At 39.3% G+C, this 16,777-nt stretch overlaps 3 protein-coding genes across 8 annotated transcripts; all 3 read right to left on the bottom strand.

Moving 5' to 3' along the window:
- Positions 1-1,709: 1,709 nt before the first annotated feature.
- Positions 1,710-5,146, bottom strand: LOC115751315 (probable polygalacturonase At1g80170). 2 transcript variants are annotated; one of them, XM_030689173.2, is made up of 9 exons: positions 4,412-5,146; positions 4,040-4,168; positions 3,695-3,865; positions 3,592-3,612; positions 3,267-3,474; positions 3,002-3,083; positions 2,731-2,839; positions 2,424-2,540; positions 1,710-2,310 (listed from the first exon to the last, which is right to left on the bottom strand). In XM_030689173.2, the coding sequence occupies exons 1-9, from the start codon at positions 4,709-4,711 to the stop codon at positions 1,996-1,998; spliced, it is 1,452 nt and encodes a 483-aa protein (XP_030545033.2). In that variant the 5' UTR covers positions 4,712-5,146; the 3' UTR covers positions 1,710-1,995. The 2 variants fall into 2 exon arrangements, with proteins under 2 accessions (XP_030545033.2, XP_030545034.2); XM_030689174.2 differs by lacking the exons at positions 2,424-2,540; positions 2,731-2,839; positions 3,002-3,083 and having other exon boundaries at positions 1,710-2,423.
- LOC115751314 (pentatricopeptide repeat-containing protein At1g74600, chloroplastic) lies at positions 4,482-7,358 on the bottom strand. Of its 3 annotated transcripts, XM_048274410.1 has the most exons (3): positions 7,197-7,358; positions 5,264-7,164; positions 4,482-4,605 (listed from the first exon to the last, which is right to left on the bottom strand). In XM_048274410.1, exons 1-2 carry the CDS (start codon positions 7,233-7,235, stop codon positions 5,323-5,325), a joined length of 1,881 nt encoding a protein of 626 aa, XP_048130367.1. In that variant the 5' UTR covers positions 7,236-7,358; the 3' UTR covers positions 4,482-4,605; positions 5,264-5,322. The 3 variants fall into 3 exon arrangements, with proteins under 3 accessions (XP_048130367.1, XP_030545030.1, XP_030545032.1); XM_030689170.1 differs by having other exon boundaries at positions 5,264-7,358; XM_030689172.2 differs by having other exon boundaries at positions 4,487-4,605; positions 5,156-7,358.
- A 2,565-nt stretch (positions 7,359-9,923) lies between these two features.
- Positions 9,924-13,897, bottom strand: LOC115751316 (pyrrolidone-carboxylate peptidase 1). Of its 3 annotated transcripts, none has more exons than XM_048274429.1 (5): positions 13,497-13,897; positions 11,752-12,113; positions 11,322-11,426; positions 11,175-11,222; positions 9,924-10,312 (listed from the first exon to the last, which is right to left on the bottom strand). In XM_048274429.1, exons 2-5 carry the CDS (start codon positions 12,010-12,012, stop codon positions 10,073-10,075), a joined length of 654 nt encoding a protein of 217 aa, XP_048130386.1. In that variant the 5' UTR covers positions 12,013-12,113; positions 13,497-13,897; the 3' UTR covers positions 9,924-10,072. The 3 variants fall into 3 exon arrangements, with proteins under 3 accessions (XP_048130386.1, XP_030545038.1, XP_048130380.1); XM_030689178.2 differs by having other exon boundaries at positions 13,542-13,893; XM_048274423.1 differs by lacking the exon at positions 13,497-13,897 and adding an exon at positions 13,277-13,475.
- Positions 13,898-16,777: the final 2,880 nt, after the last annotated feature.

The following is a 16,777-nucleotide window of genomic DNA, read 5'->3' as shown; positions in this document are numbered from 1 at the left end:
GAAAGTGCTTCTATACTTCGGTTTGTTTTGCAAAGAACATTTTTGAGAAAAATATATATATTTTTTCCTTATCTTCCGGCGTTTGGTTCATTTAGAAAAATGAGTCGGCAAAAAAGCCTATGCTTAAATTCAAGACAAAACAATAAAAGCCAATAGGCATGCGACCCTACTGATAAAGAAGTTGGGGGAATGGAGACGCTAGTATCACAACATGTGGCCCCGTTAGTAAAGGGATTTGAGAATGGTGGTGACACTAATATCACAGGTACGGGGTTCAACTCCCGTGCTCTCTGCAAAAAAAAGGTAGAGCAAAAATAAAAAAGATGAGGGCTAGACATAGGACATATATATATATATATATATATATATATATATATATATATATATATATATATATAAAAATCAAGAAACTATTCTTTAAGAAATCGAAAATTATTTTTTAAAATATGACTAAGTATCGGACTCAATACCCCGGCCCTCGCGCCTCTAATCCATCAAGGCCGGACCGAGGGCTTTGGTGCCCGTACCCAATTCCTCTGTTGCCCATGCACTTCCTGAGGTCACATCCTCTGGCTTTTCCGTAAGCTAAAAGGTGCATGGATCCACCGACAACGTTGCCGTGATGATTTGATGCCGACTAATCTCCTAAGCTTTGTTACGATGTATCAATGTCAAGCCCACTTTTGTCATTCAGTTGAAGATAACTCACTCGAGATGGAAGCAGTTGCTTCACAAATATTACTTCTTGTTGATTTGATCTTGAGAGTATTATGCCTCACTAAAAGTGATCCTGAAAACTAATATTTCTGTAATTCGTTTTAGTCGCATTTCCAGCTTAATTAAGCTTTTAACCTCTACGTCGCCATATTAGTCGACTAGATTGAAAGGTACAAATTGAAATTTGAGGAGAATCTTTTGGCATCTCAGGTGAAAATCATAAGGTGTTTGTGCTGGATTGATGATCAAATGGTAGAGGAGCCACATAGAAATATATAAAGACGCTATTTTCTACTCATGGGTGATAGTATTCGCTTGAATCAGTAGATCGAAACAGTATCTCATGCACCCGTTCTACCATGCGTCGTTACTAGTTCAACTTATCAATTAACAGTATGAATGATAAACAGGCCATAAATGGATTTACAATTTATTTAGACATGACTCTCTCTTCATTCTCTCTCACCCTCGCTCACTCGACACTCTCACCACGGTTCAGGTGTGAGTTTTCCTAAATTTAGTTAGATATGAAAATATTTTAGGAATATGGATCGGGTATGGGTCAAGTATGAGACGGTAGTTTTGCATTGAAATAAACGAGTCTTAAACAGGTTCAATAGGTCTATTTCGATCGAATCATTTATGACCCAACCCACCCGTTTAACGGGTTGTATGTTCATGAGTATCTCATGCGTTTTACATATTTTTGCCTTCTATCTTTTGTTGTTACTGTCGCGGAGTATGAATTGATCCTTCCTCGATGGAGACGTTTTTGCCGGCCACACATACTTACTACCAATGCCAAGACTTGACATTAGTACCTTACAAGTAATTTCTTCTTGCAAACTTAAGCTCAACAATCAAATGCAGAATGGAATTTGCCTTAAAAGTAAACAAGAAAACGGCGTCACAAGTGTTCGAATGTCTGCTAGAATTTGACAGCAATTGTAGGGGAAAACAAAGGGATGAGATTGAAAGCAAAGGCCTTAGTGGCAGTAAATTTCTGTAATATCTCATTCAGAAGCGTAGTTTTTTTCCATTTCATTGCGTACGTATTACCCTTTCATAAATTGGGTATCTTCTTGAATAAATTGTACTGCAGTTTAAGCATTGACTATAATACAATACCCTCCATTTCCCTTGATAATTTACTTGGGTACCTCAAACCTTCTCTAACAACCCTCAATAGTTAATACTACAACTCTACTACCAATTTTTTGTATTAATATGACTCCACGACAGCTTTTTTATTTTCAAGAAAACGTGATTGAAGAAAGGTCAGAGCTCGGTGTGAACAATGTCCTCTCCGATAGGTCGGTCAGTCACAGTTTCCTGAGCCCAGCCAATAGAAATTAAGTCCTTGTCATGCGAACTGAGGCAGTCCGCCGAGGGATGCACGATACCGTAGCCGAAACCTTCGGCAGAGTGGCAGTATGTCTCCACAGTCCCATCCTTGCTTTCTAGGTTGATATTGCTGAGGACGATGTTGCTGCATGGAACAGTGTCGCTGCAAGCGAATTTCATGGCCTCCTCGCTCTTTGTGGTCCCGCTGATGTTCCGGTACATTATCTCGCTTATTTTCACAGCTGACGTCTTCAATGGTTCGGGAAATGGACAGGAGCGAAAAGTCAGTTCTGGCAAGGTAAGAGGATTTCTGTAGCGTGACCACAAAAGAAAAGCCAGAGATGACCACTTGGGAGCTTTACCTGATTTTGACACACAGTTGGTGAATCACAATAGAATTGGTCGATAATGATTGGATTTGCAACATCTTCCATCCTCACGTTATCAAACCTTACTGCACGGACATAACCAGATCCGCCCTGTAAAGAAAGCCAGTGAATATATGAGAGTCGCTGTCTAAATTAATTTGACCACGTGTCTCTTTTGTGATGCATAGAGAGGACCACAATCAAGCCTTTTGTTTGTTTGAAGGAGCTAGCTCAGAAACGCAATCTCGAATGCCTGAAGCTGACATAAGTCAGTTAACCTCTCTATGCTTCAGAGTATTACCTGCCATGTTTTTATTCTGAGTCCATTGGTGGTCTCCCTAAGGAATGCTGTGTCTAGGACCACTTTAGAGACAATGCCGGTTGAGTTGTCCTTCCCGAGGCTTCCAATACTATTTAAGAGAATCACGGATGATAAAGCATAAGGAAAAAAATCAAGATTCAAGCTATAAGTAACTCAAATTCAGAATAGTAGCATTTTCTTGTTTTCCTATCTTGTGAGTTGGTTAAGGGCACTAACTGTATTTTTCTGAAAAAGAAAGTTAATACTATACCTTATTCCATGTCCTGGTCCACAGAATAATCTCTTCATTTTAATGTTGGAGCAAGCATTGACAATGGAGACGCAATCATCTCCTGAAAGTCATACAAGAAGCACCATATTTTATTTTCTGAAAATCACTATTAATGCTGTCATGTATTGACCATTATGGAATTTATTTGAATAACCATTATGCCTCGTCAATCAAAATAACATAACCATTAATCTTTTCATCATTCATGCATTGAGAACTGAGCAGAAAATGGATTTTTAGCAACCTGTTCCTATTTTGCAATCTTGGAGGACAACATCGGTGGATTCGGTTATATGGATTCCATCGGTGTTTGGACTATCTCCTGGAGCTGAGACTAGCACTTCAGATACCCGAACTGAATCAGAGCGGGAAATCACAAAATGCATCTGTTGACTGTTCTGAATTGTGAGTCCCTTTACCTTTATGGATGAGCTAGAATCAATTGTCAGTGCCTGCAAAAACCTCTCATGTTATATTAACTGCGTGTATGACTGGCAATAACAAATCGCATGCCATGATTTTGTTTAGATGGGCGCTACAAGCATACGATGATGGAGAAAGATCCTTACTGTCGGTGCCCCTCGGCAAGGCTGTTAACACAAATTAAAGACTGAAGTTAGTATCATGAAAACTGCGACTAACATCATTTCAAGATAGTGAAGATATTAATACATTTGTTTTGTTCTTTTTGCAAGATGCAGCCCACCATTTGCTGCCTGATCCATCGATGATGCCATTGCCTTGGAAAAGAACTCCATTTAGCTTATAAAAATCAAGCCAAAGTCGAGCAGACTTTGGATCCCAATGACTGGGCTCGTCAGGTGCAACTATTGTCCCGTCTATCTGCAACTCCAATAGGTTCACTCATGGTAAAAGAAAATCCAGGCAGAGTTTGTCACATTAAGAACGACAAGAATGATGTGGAAGATTGCAAGGATAATGGAACATTTGAAGATAGCACTTGGAAGATATACAAGAATTCACAGGTAATCCTTGTATGGTGAAGGGAACAGATACCTGGATGACTAACTTATCTGAACACGGTCCTTTGAATCGTGTGGCATTGACTAGATAACGGCGTCCTGGGGGCACCAAGAAAACAGCTTTTGGTGTTGCGCAGGCCATATCCCATGCCTTTTCGAAGGCCTGTACCATTAAACAACTGGACTAAGAAAAACTGATAATTTTGGATGCTAAATACTAGATAAGTTAGTAACCAGTCTGCTAGACATGCATATATCTCTTACTTGATTGTTTTAGCTTCAGTTATTACTACTGGTTGATGATTCATTCAGTTCCCTCGAACAAGCATTAGAAAAATGAGTAACAGATATAGTAAACCGCTTGAAACTTAGAGCCTAAATACCAGAAAACAATATGTATATGCACCTGAGTGTCATCAGATATTCCATCTCCAGCTGCACCGAAGCTATCCACATTCACAAGGACCTTGCCTCCATATTGGCTTGACCATGATGGAACATTTGCATCTTCCACTTCATTTTCCTCTTCTACGCGCAAACTCTCAAGCTCTTCAAGAATGCTATACTTCTGATACTCAATCTTGTTTGCTGCTCCATGAACTATTATCAACAAATTAAGAAACAAAATGAATAATTTACCCATAGTTCTCTTCGGTCTTAACTGCTCCCAAGATGACTGCTTTTGCATAAAATGCAGTGAAGCCATACACTTTAAATTAATAATAGCATATTAGTATTGGGGGGCATTGGCTTGGCTTGGCTTGGAAGTAGATGAAGGTTCAGAATTTCCACACTTAAAGTACAAGGGAAATTCTCTGTTCCTTGCTTTACTCTTCATCCAGAGGACAGAAACACAAGTCAAAAAGCTTATAGATATTCAAGTCTGTAGGTCTACTCCTTCACCCAAAATAAAGGGCAATAAAATATTGAATCCACTTTGCACCAAAATATATTTATTTATCAAATCTGCCAGAGAGAGAAATCATATTCAAGGCTCTATGTGCTTCAAACAGAGCATGAATTTCCTCACAAACATGTACATTGTGTAAGAGGTCACTGAAATCAAACGGGCACTCTTCATGCTGCCCCCACCACGAAGGAAAAAGAAAATAAAGCAAGAACAGATAAAATGACCCATAACAACGAATACCTGGAAAGAATATGAGACGTCAGTCAATTCAGTCAGGACCGCAAGGGGAATGGCCAATATAACTACTGTCCCATGCATACTCAAGGCTTCAAGCAAAAGCATACTTGCCTTAGCAAACTAATCAAGGAGATGTAGACTTCCACAAATGGTGCAACCAGTCCAAGATGCTAATGTTGGATATGAGTCTTGGCCTCTATTAAACTATGACCAATCTGCCTTGTCATCTTCTTCTCCATGGCAATGTCTCTTATTTGCATTGAGGTCTGATGTTCCCCAATTTCACCATAGAAGTTTGATACTTGAAGAGTAACAGCAGGATCCCCCAATTCAAACCCTATCAACTTCTCTGCTGCCCTTCTCCCTACCATTTCATTCCCGTGGATCCTACAACTTCTCAACAATGAACTCCACATTGCACAATCAGCTTTTTCTGGAGCCTGTTTCAGCAGTTCTTCAGCTTCAGAAAGCAGCCCTGCACGCCCTAATAGATCAATCATGCATGAATAATGCTTCCGGTTAGGGTTTATCCCATGGTGGAATGTCATATTATAGAAAAGGAATCTTCCTTCTTCAACCAGGCCCGAGTGACTGCACCCCGATAGTGTAGCCAAGAAGGTCACCTCATCAGGTTTTAGACCCTTTTTAGTCATGGCATCAAGCATTTTAAGGCCTTCTCTTCCCATTCCATTGCGGGCATATGCACTGATGATCGACGTGAAGCAGGTGACATTTGGTGAAGCCATTCTCTCAAAAACCTCGTGGGAAAGATCTATGCGACCCCATCTTGAATATGCATCAATCAAAGAACAAGAAACTGCAGTGTCTGATTCATAACCTGATTTTATTGCGCAGCCATGAACCAAATCAGAGCTCGTTAAGCTTCCGCGAGAAGACAACAATATTCCTTTCATCATTGTCGAGAGAGAGACTTCATCAAAACCAACCCCCTCATCAACCATAAAACCAAATAACTCAACCACATCTTCTACCATGCCACATCGCAGTAGAGACGTCATGAGTGAATTGCAGCAACCCACACATTTCTCAGTAAGACTCTCAAATGCTGAAAATGAGCACTCAATTTCACCACATTTTCCGTACATGTCAATAAGAGCAGATGGAGCATAAACACTGCCCTGATCAAAACCCAATTTTATGACAAGACAGTGAATCTGCTTCCCCAGATCAATATTCCGTGTTTCACTGGATAAATTCAAGAACCCAACAATTGATCTGACAGAAGGTCTCTGCCCCCAGAATTGCATCCTCGAGAACAATTCAAGAGCATCGAGCAATAACCCCTGCCCCGCATAGACCGAAACAATGGAATTCCAAGAAATCACATCCTCAACTGGAACAGAAATAAAAGACTTCTTGGCATCATTTAGACACCAACAACTGGAGTAAAAGTCCACCAAAGAATTTGCAACAAAAATTTGAGACTCTGCCCACCCAGCCTTAATCACCTGACAATGCAGTTGCTTTCCTTCATCGACAAGCTTCTCCTTAGCACACCCATTAATCATATAACAGAAGCTAAGCTCATTTGGCTCAAAGCCATCAACTTTCATCTCACCAAACAATCCAAACAACAAATCTGGTCGACCCACATCACAAAAACCACGTAAAACCAAGTTCCATGTTCCCAAACTTCGCTCCGGCAATTCTCGGATAATCACCAAAGCAACGTCGACGAAACCCATATGCATGTAAAGACTAGCAAGAGCGCTGCCTATGTACAGATTCGAACTGAATCCAAGCAAAACAACCCTGCAATGAACTTGCGTTCCTTCTCTGTAAAAACTCCTGTTCGTGCAAATACTCAGTACGGTTGAAAAGGTTTGCGCACGTTCTTCAAGTCCTTGTGAGACCATAGTACTGTACAAACTAAGGGCCTCCTCTCCGAACCCATATCGGCCTTGCCCAGAAATGAGTAAATTATAAGTGACAACGTTGCGAACTGGCATTTCGTCGAACATATTGAGGGCAGAGCCGACATCTCCCGATTTGATCATATCATCAAGCGCTCGGTTTGTAAAGTAAACATAATCACGAGGTGGGCTTTGAGGAGCTTGTGCATGAAGGGGTTTGTGCTTGGGGGTAAAGGTTGCAATTGTTCTTACAAGGCGAAGCAATCTTTTGCTTGGCATCACTGGTTGTTTAACTGAATTCTAAAGTCGAAAAATGACGATTAATGTCGAAAGTTTCGGTTAAAAAGGAAAACCAAGGACAAAATCTGAGGGAACGGTCTTTTTTTTTTTTTTTTTGGTCGGAAGAGGGAACGGTCTTTGAAGACGGAGAGAGACAGAGTAGAATCTAGGAAGGAACGAAAATTAGGTGAATCATCCAATTTTGGTCATGTTTGTCGCTTTAGAGAAATGAATATTTGTTAATTTAGCTTGGCTTGCTATTTTGACCCTGTTATCTGCTCTTGACACCCTCTACCTTGTTGATTTGACTATATTATCCCTTGAAGGTCTCGTTCTTGATCTAATATGATTTCTTTCCTTTTTTTTTCTTCGCTTTCTTTTATTTTAGTTTACTAAAAGACAAAATTGCCCATCCCTTTCATATATATATTTTGGCCCTAGCTAGTAGCTGCTTCTCCTACACCCATAACATTTCAAGCTTCCTTCATGCTTGTTTTCTTCTGAACTTATTCTCCACTATTGTAATCTGAGCAAGCATCAATCATACATCAAAGTTAAAAAGATGTTATTTTTATCCATAGATTGTTTACTTTATTTCCATAAACTATCCTCATGATTTTGAATTGTTGATTTTGATCTTCAATACAAGTTTACTCAAAGATCAAATATTATGGTTGATGTGTGCATTATATCCAATTTATCCATCTTTCATTATATTGTTTTTTTTTCCTTTTCACGGATGATTTTGTAAAATTCCAATGCATTTAGAATTGACAACAAATATGTGATTGCAAATGTTTGAATAGGCTATCTTATAATGTGATTACAATTGCTATAGTTTCTTATCAGCAGCTAATTATACCAGCATTCAAGGCAAAGATAATATTCTATGCAATAATGTTTAGGGAGTATTTTCTTATGCATTTATATGATAATAATGGATGTTTATAATTTTTTATGTGCTTAACTTTGTCATATTTTTAATTTTTTTTTAAAGTATCTTTCAAAATATCATGCAATGATGGCATGAAAAATAAATGGTTAGAGGGCTACTTCACTCATTGAATAAAAAATGAAAGTTGCGCAGTTAAAGTACACGAATGATAAATGGTTCTTTTTAGTCTTACTTAAGCTTAGGTTATTTTTTAAATAATAGTTTCTTTGCAAAAAAAGATAAATATAAACTCATTAACCCAATAATTCATTAGCTATCTACTCATAAACTATTTCTTTTGAAATATGAGAACACTGATTTTGTTCCAAATGGAGAAGAAAAGGAAAAAATAATAATAAATAAAAAGAAGAAGAAAAAAGAAAGCAAGAAATAATACTAAAATCACGAGTGGACGTCACATTTAACCTTTAAGAGTGGGACCCGCGCCATTGGTTGTGCGAATACATATGGTAGCCTACCATCGTCAACTATTAATCAGTTGTGGTTATTTAGGAACGGGCGCAGGCTATCAAATGTTTTCAATGCCAAAGGCCGATCCCGAAGCCATTCCTTGCTTGATGAATGAACGTTGATAATTGCTTTGGTTGAATGAGCACATGTCAGGAACGAGTGCAATGAATGGAAACCGACACCACGGATGGTGGCCGACGGCGGCCGTGTGAGGTACATGAAGATGGTGGAAGGGTCGATGTCCTTTCTGGCCCCAATTTTTGCAATAGTTCAGCTTAATTAACTTAGGCTAGTTAATGAGCTAGTTTAGCTTAATGTCGAAAATGATTCAGTTAGAAAACCCAAAAGATTCAAATCAAACAATAATAGTCTCTAGTTTAGCTTAGGACTCACCTCCTCAATGAATAAGGGGAATGAATGCGGAGTAACGACTTTTGAGGCTACTTGAAAAGGATTAACGACGCACTTTGTACTCAATGGAAGGATTGATGACCCGACCTCATACGAGTGAAAACATAGGATTTCTTGTAGCCATGGTGGCGCAAAACCACATTCCTTATCTAACAAAGGATTAGTCCTTAGGACTCATTCTGATTCAACAGCAAGCTTCCAAGGGTTCATGTGTCCAGGCTCAATAACAAAGCCATGTAGATTCTTTGCCCGACTTTGTACCAAGTTTTCCATTTTCACAATACTTGATGAGTTGCGGGATTTTCTTTATCGCACGTAAAATAGTTCGTCCTTTCAGGACATTGCGTGTTTCCTTACCGCAAACGCATTTTCAATACGTTGATTGTTGATTTTCTTTCCTAGACTAGGATGGGTTTCGCTTAGAAATGCATGAAAATGAATTATAAAAACAAATTGCATGAACATTTAGCATTGGTTTAAGATAGAACCTCTAAGATGAAAATGATTAAAAAAAAAATGTGTTGTCACTTTAGGTAAATAACCCCAATAGTTAGGTACCGAAATGGTGCTAATAAAAAAACTAGCATAATCAAATTCCCGATCCTAAAACTCTAGTTGAGTAGGGATCAAAATGCTTCTTCTGCATTTTGATCGGGTTTTCTAACCTACCAAAAAATGGTCAACGGCGACTCCTAAAATCTTAATAGGTTGTTTAGAAAAGAATTCAAAACAAAATGTCCCAAACCATAGCTATGGGTTTTGGAAGGGCCCTCGCCCGCCCTTGAAATGATGATTCTTTTGAATCTATTGGCCTTGGTAAGAAGAGTTGCTGAAAGTCACAAAAGTCTCCCTGTACCTGATGGAATCCAACATGACTTCTCTTACAACTTGCAAGAACATCACAGTCAAAAGAACAAAATGAGACACAAAGAGAACCCCTTCATCTCGACGTTAGCAGGATGACGCAATAGCTTCCAAGAGGGAGGCTACGAAATTCATCTGAGTCTCTTCATCGATTCTAGAGAAGGGAGGAACGTGTACAAAGAGAGATTTGCTACCCCTTTGTTCTGCAAGCCGAAGAGAGTGGTAGTAGACATAGTTGCAGACGAAACGGCCAGCGTCCTTCGAAAGAGTCACGTCATAGCCCTTCTTCCTCAGGAACTTAAGGATTGCTTCCGTGGATAAGGAAGTCTACAAAAATGGCATGAAGAGAATGTCAAAAGAATACAGGATTTACAGGTCACAGACAAGAAACATTTTGTCTAAAATAACTTCAAAAATTAATCAGTGTACATTTCCAGAAATAACATGCTGCGAATATGGCGATGAGTGCTTTCTCACAAAATGAATCACAGAATGCCGACATTTTTTTGGGGACCAATGCATGATGCCATGGCTGGTTCCTAATTTCTTCTATGTTCGAGACCTTTCTTTATGCAGTTTAATCCCTGCAACTTAAAAAAATTTCCAAACGCAGCTCTTCCATTAAGTGTATTGCCACTTTGATTGTGTCTATCAGATGTGGACTGCCTCCGCCATTAGCATTTATTGAGCCAAAATAATGATATAGAATGACACGTCGTTTTTCCAATTCAGCAAATGTCTTTTAGTATTTTTGCTCTTTCTTTTTGGCCAAAATAATGAGAGAGATATGATGGGGTAACAACGTGTAAGTCACGCTGATACCGGCATGGCAAATGTAATATCAAATTGACATTAATTACGGTCATCTCTACATTAACCGGATTTTTGAAAGTTCAAGGATTAATTGAAGAAAAGAAAAAGTCGGGGACCACATTGAACATTGAAGAAAAGTTTAGGATCACTCGTGATCATCCCAATGCATAATGGTGATGACTCATCCTTTGATCATTTTACTGCACAGATTAAACGGCAATGATTCGCCTAGCAGGACTAGAATCTTCGTTGCAGTTATATTTTCATCAAATAGAGCTGTCTGAGTGCTGTGATTTCTAGAGGCTAGAGGGGTAACTTTGTAGATTACACTGATTATATGTGCAAAAACATTACAGTGTTCGGGGTAATCACAAACCTGTCTTGTTCGAGAAGTTTGGCCATCTTCAGGAACTATTGGAAGTTGCTGAAAGAAGCAAAAGCGAAATTGTAAGAGAACCAACTCAAGGACAAGGAACAGCATGAGGATAAAGCCATCTTATATAGCAAAGAGAGGCATCTCAACCTGAGGTTGCCATCCTAGCTCGTCTGGACAACGAAAAGTGGCTTCATTAACCGACTGTTGCTCGATGGCAAACTTAAGAGCACCACTATTTACCCCCAGGTGAAGCTGCAAATACACAGTCATATTCATAGTAACTCAAACTGTACTTTAGAATCACTAGACTAAGAAAGAATACTAAATTAACTTGTCTTCCTTATAATAACCTTCTGCAGACTACATGCACATTCAAAGAACATGACAAGATCATCACACTCACTACTCAGTCGGTCCTAATGAAAGACACACTGTTCCTAGTACTTCATCAACTGCAATTATATAAACCGTTTGTGGCAATTTTTGCTAGTTACAAGTACCAACTGCAGTCAACTTGTCATGATATATGTATTGCTTATCAACCTGATTAAATAGTTAACAAGCGTACAAAACTAACCCACACAACTTGTTCGTCACTTGTAGAACCATTGCTCGAGATGCCAGATTCCATAACTTCGAAAAGCATGGGAAGTGCACCATCACCTGCAGTTTCTAGTACAGTGCAGGTCCCAAGAGTCACTCCAGGCGGTAGCCTTTTCTTCTCGACAAAACTTGTCAGATTATTAACAATAGTCTCCGTGGGATTTTCGGGGACACCTTGAAATTTCTTGAATCCACTTACATTTATCGTGATGGGCTTTGGCCCTTCGGACCCCATCTTGTTCGGTACCCGAATGCAATTTCCAATTTTTGATGATCTGTGTAGAAGCACTTGGTTACCGACCAGACATTGAACAACCAATCAAGAACCTGAGCAACCTGAGATGCCAAGATTACATTTCCAATAACTAAATCAGTAGTCAGATTTTAAATAAACAATACAAACTTTTGTGCATATAGGTGACTAAATCACGGTCATATTAGTCAAGGCAGAGCAGTAGATCAAAAAAGGATCAAAGAGTTCAACTGGTGCTATTTCATCAGGTGGATCCTGAGATAAATAGGCTCATTATGATGCCAAACAGTAAGCTTTATCTGTAATTCGTTATGCTCTTGAGGTAAATTTGTGCTCAACTAGCAAAATCAAAACCTTTGTGATCCCAACTCTGGCAAGAAGTTGGTCCAACTGGGAGCTCAGACAGGCTAAATGCTTCTGTTTATGACAGTAATCTCTGTGATTATCAAGTCAGGAAGATGAAACAGATCTGAGAGTGACCTCCAGTCACTCTTTTCATTAGACAAAACTTCTGACAAGCATTCATGTAAACCACTAAAACACCACACGATCACAGGATCCTTGATCTCAGTCGTAACCATCTACTATCTTGCAAAAGCAGAGGACATACCCGTGATGATGCACAATGGACCAGATTGAATGTGATCAAGGAATTATAGAACATTCCTTTTGTATGAGAGTTCAATAAATGATCTAGTATCTAATATCAAATATCCTTTTCTATTTGCACTGGTCTACTCAATTACTGCGGCATCATGCCTTCAGCTCTTCCCCAAAATTTGAGCCTCAACCCTTTACGCCAAAACTTGGAAGGGAAACCTGTGATCATCCTATTAAAACATGCTTGGTTCGTTCACAACACAACATAGGGAGAACCAGAAACCATAAGCTCCATGATCAGACACATCATGTGGACAATGCATCACGTAAAATCGAAGCAGGGATCATGTTGAAAGTCACGAGCAATAGAGCCTTGCCTCTAAGCTTATGGATTGCGGAGATCCGCGTAATGCCTGGGTTTATTGCTCTAATTACTAAATGGTGTGAATATCCTCCCATTTCTCACAGACTGCAGCAACTTTTTCCCGAGTAATGTAAAGCTCCTACTGTAATTCTTCTCTAGTTTTTTTGGGACTTGTGACAGGGCAGCTGGACTATATCCTGCCCAAGATACAATTTCAAGGGAGAGGTAGCAAGACCGAGAAAACGGAATCATTGGCCAATAAATGAGAATTCAATAACTCACTCATCCATGGTCCTCACGCAAGGACTGATTCTGTCTTAACTTACGTCAAACAGACCAAAGCAAAAGCACAAGCATGGCAAGGGATTGAAATGCAGCATGTTGAAGAGGAGACACGCAGAAGCAATCAAGAACCATAGAGCAAGCAATTCAAAGGGAGTCAGTCCACCAACTTTGCCAACCGCTAGAGAAAACAAATTTGAAGGAAAGAAACTCAGAACACCCAAGAAAGATGACTCGCACGGGAGCAACTCAGACAGAGACTCACGCAATCCGAAGCTGTCGCCGACTCGCGCTGAGCTCGGGACTCCCGCAAGGTTTTTTCTGTTTCAGGCGGCGAATGTTGCTCTTCTTGGTTCGTGCGCTCGTAGTTTCCGCACCAGCCAGAAGTTTCGCGATCTTCCCTTTCTCAGCACGTTTTTCCCGTTTCCGTGTCCACTTCGGGCTTTGTCCGATTTTCGGACTTTTCATCGGACACGAGACGAAAAAGCCAGACTCTTCGACAGCTACGGCGCGGCGGAGTCGTCGTCGGTATTGGCAAGAGCGAAAGGAAGTCGCCAACTTTTATGTAATTTTGAAGTGACTGTTGCGCAGTGGGCCATGGTTAGTGGCGCGTGGCATCGTGTGATTGGTTGTTCTCATCGCAACGCAAACGGGGGCTTACACAAGAGGGGCCCACCCAGAAGGAAGCTTGAAATATATGGAAAATTACTGTGGCTCGATATGCGATGTGTTGGCTGAAATTTAAATTCTTTCAGTATAATCATTTTACTTTAACTCAACATACAATATTATCTTTAAAATTTTAATTTATTCAATATAATTCTTAAACTTATAATATATATTTAATTTAGTCTTTAAAATATATAAAAATATCGTTTATTATTCTTAAATTTGAATTAAATGATTGATAATATTACACAATTTCATACCGTCCAAAGATTAAATTGAATATATAATAAAATTAGAGATGAGCATGGTTTGGATGGACGGCTCCCATCCCAAAACCTAGAACCGTCCATTAAGGGCCGATTTCGATAAATTAAAATCGCGAATCTTTTTTGGATCGCAATAACCTTCACCAGAATGGAAGTGAAAGAGCATGAATTCCCATGTTTTTTCAAATATCTTTTATACATCTAGAACCAAATTCGAAGCCTCCTCGTAACTTATCTGGGGATGAACTTGGGACATTCGTAAATCTCCCTGTTCGCAATCCTATATTTCCACCATATCTCCCTTCACTAGCTTTATCGAAACTGTGGGGCTGAAACCTTTCAACTTTCTCCACGAATAAGAAATGATCGGTGGAGAAATTACATCTGTAATTCTAATGCTTGAACCCATCACGTTGAACAGAACATCATCCGTAGCCTTCCAAGGCCTTTCCTCATTCATGATTTTAATTGAATCTGATTCCATTGCTCGAATAAATCCTTAAAATTGTTTGAAAATATCGTCGGGAGTGGAATGAAATGAAATTTGATTTTGAGGCGTGGTAACACTCTCACTTATTTGCCCCGCAACGTTACTAATGGTTTTCGGCAAATATCATCCATAATACAATGAAGTCTCAATGAGAATAGCAAATACCAATTTCGATATTTCTCCAGGATCTCTCAAGGAAAACAATTGGAAAAGATGGCTGTGTTTCTTTGAAAAAAAATTTGAAAGTTCTGAAAAATTGAAGTTCTGAAAATAAATAAAATTGTTCAATAAATATTGGTTGAAGGAAGACAACTTTTCATCTCTCAAAAACTGTAATTCGGACGCACATCTTCGTGTCTAAAGAATAGTTAATTCGGGCGCACCTCTTTATTGTCCAAAAAAACTATTATGTTTGGAAAGTTGCAACCATTGGACATAATTAGCGAATTCAAATTCAATAAAAATAATTGCAACTCTACATGAACAATCGCACTATTTCGCTAGGACATATTTTCAAAAAATGAAAAAATAGAAAACAATAACAAAAGTAATTGTTGATTTATGCCAAATCTAGTCCACGTGCGCACTCGCATCCTTTCGATGTGCAACAAGGCACCCACAAACAAACTACCAACACTCGGTGGCGATAACTCAGGAGCTTTGGAGAGGAAATAAAGAAATTGGTGAAGAAGGAAGCAGTTCCATCGGTGTTGAAAGACTGCGACCAAAACGAGACGAAAGAGAAGGGAATTAGTATGTGGCTTCAACACGACAAGCGACATGTTATTTCTCAAAAAATAGAAAATTCTGACTCATTGGGACATGTTGCATATTAAATTTATATTTTTATATATACATGATAAACTAAAATAAGAATATAAGTAATGAGTTTCTTCTTCTTTTCTTCTGTTAGGGATTCACAATTATATTTTCTTGGGGCTGGTTGAGTATATTAATTTTGGGGTAGCTAGGTATATGACTTAAGTATATATGGTCTTGATAGATTTACATTTTAACCCCTAATTTATTAAAAATGCTTAAAATTGACCGGGTTCGTGTCAAGATGCTGAACTCATGTCGCTAGCATGTCCGGAGCATTAACCACATGTCGAAATGTCCGAGTGTTTGGCACAACACGACATGAAGACCCTCGGAGAGTATCCATGCCTCTTAGATAGGAGCTCGACGACGACTGGGAGAGGAATGGGTAACGGCTGGAATTGCATTGAGGTGTGAACGTGAAACCCTATAATATGAGATGAGGTGGCAAAGCTCCCTTCTCCATCGCTATAACAATGACCATGTCGCTGTTTGAATAGTTCAAGTGCTTTGCAGCCAAACGAAGGAGGATGTTTCGTCTCTCTATTCAAACAAACTAGCGATGCTCAAGTCCTTCTCCTTATAGACTCTCTCTCTCTCTCTCTCTCTCTCTCTCTCTCTCTCTCTCTCTCTCTCTCTGGATGGATATTTATTAGACCCGCCCTACCTCAATAGGTATGTTTCGATCTTCCCCTCTCTTTATCTCTTAATATCTCACCGGGATTTCTATCCAAATATATCACCGTCATAGTGACTACCCAAGAAACCCATGAGATGGACTCAAGGAACCTCCTAGCTGAGACTTAACAAGAAATATCTGCGGCTGAACAGGAGGTAATCTCTTACATTGAAGAGCATGTATTGTTTTTAGGATTTTATACAACTAGATATTATATTCGATGCCGATTGACTATTGTCTTACTTTGTGTGTTAACCTTGATTATCCGCTGAACTTGAATGAGAACTTCAATCCTCTGGTGAACTACGATCCTCAAGTGAATTTGCACCCAAATACTTTCGTCTTAAGATGCACCGTGGTAGTCTCCATCACCTTGATCCTGCTTGGTTTCGATCACATTCTCTCTCTACCATGGAGTGCTCACATGATGAACATAATATTTGCCTATGTGTTTTTCTTTTATTTGAATTTTGGTAAAAATAGGAGTGTTGAACGAGACAATAGCTACATTAAAGAAGGACCAAAAGACATTTGATGAGAATGTTGACTTCACGGCGGTGATCCTCCACATGATAGCA

Source organism: Rhodamnia argentea, chromosome 1 (assembly GCF_020921035.1).
Source record: "Rhodamnia argentea isolate NSW1041297 chromosome 1, ASM2092103v1, whole genome shotgun sequence".
Classification (NCBI taxonomy): domain Eukaryota; kingdom Viridiplantae; phylum Streptophyta; class Magnoliopsida; order Myrtales; family Myrtaceae; genus Rhodamnia; species Rhodamnia argentea.
The sequence above is the reverse complement of the archived record's forward strand: the minus strand, read 5'-3'. Positions and strand labels throughout refer to the sequence as shown.

Bases quoted from the DNA above. Each gene is read 5' to 3' on its own strand.
- LOC115751316 (XM_048274429.1), bottom strand. From the start codon at position 12,012: ATGGGGTCCGAAGGGCCAAAGCCCATCACGATAAATGTAAGTGGATTC. The intron at 11,427-11,751 runs GTTAGTTTTGTA...GTGTATTTGCAG, and splicing joins GTGACGAACAAGTTGTGTGG to CTTCACCTGGGGGTAAATAG. The intron at 10,313-11,174 runs GTTTGTGATTAC...CCATTTTTGTAG, and splicing joins AAACTTCTCGAACAAGACAG to ACTTCCTTATCCACGGAAGC.
- LOC115751314 (XM_030689170.1), bottom strand. From the start codon at position 7,305: ATGCCAAGCAAAAGATTGCTTCGCCTTGTAAGAACAATTGCAACCTTT.
- LOC115751315 (XM_030689173.2), bottom strand. From the start codon at position 4,711: ATGGCTTCACTGCATTTTATGCAAAAGCAGTCATCTTGGGAGCAGTTA. The intron at 3,084-3,266 runs GTTGCTAAAAAT...TATGACTTTCAG, and splicing joins AGATTGCAAAATAGGAACAG to GAGATGATTGCGTCTCCATT. The intron at 2,311-2,423 runs GTAAAGCTCCCA...GAACCATTGAAG, and splicing joins CAACTGTGTGTCAAAATCAG to ACGTCAGCTGTGAAAATAAG.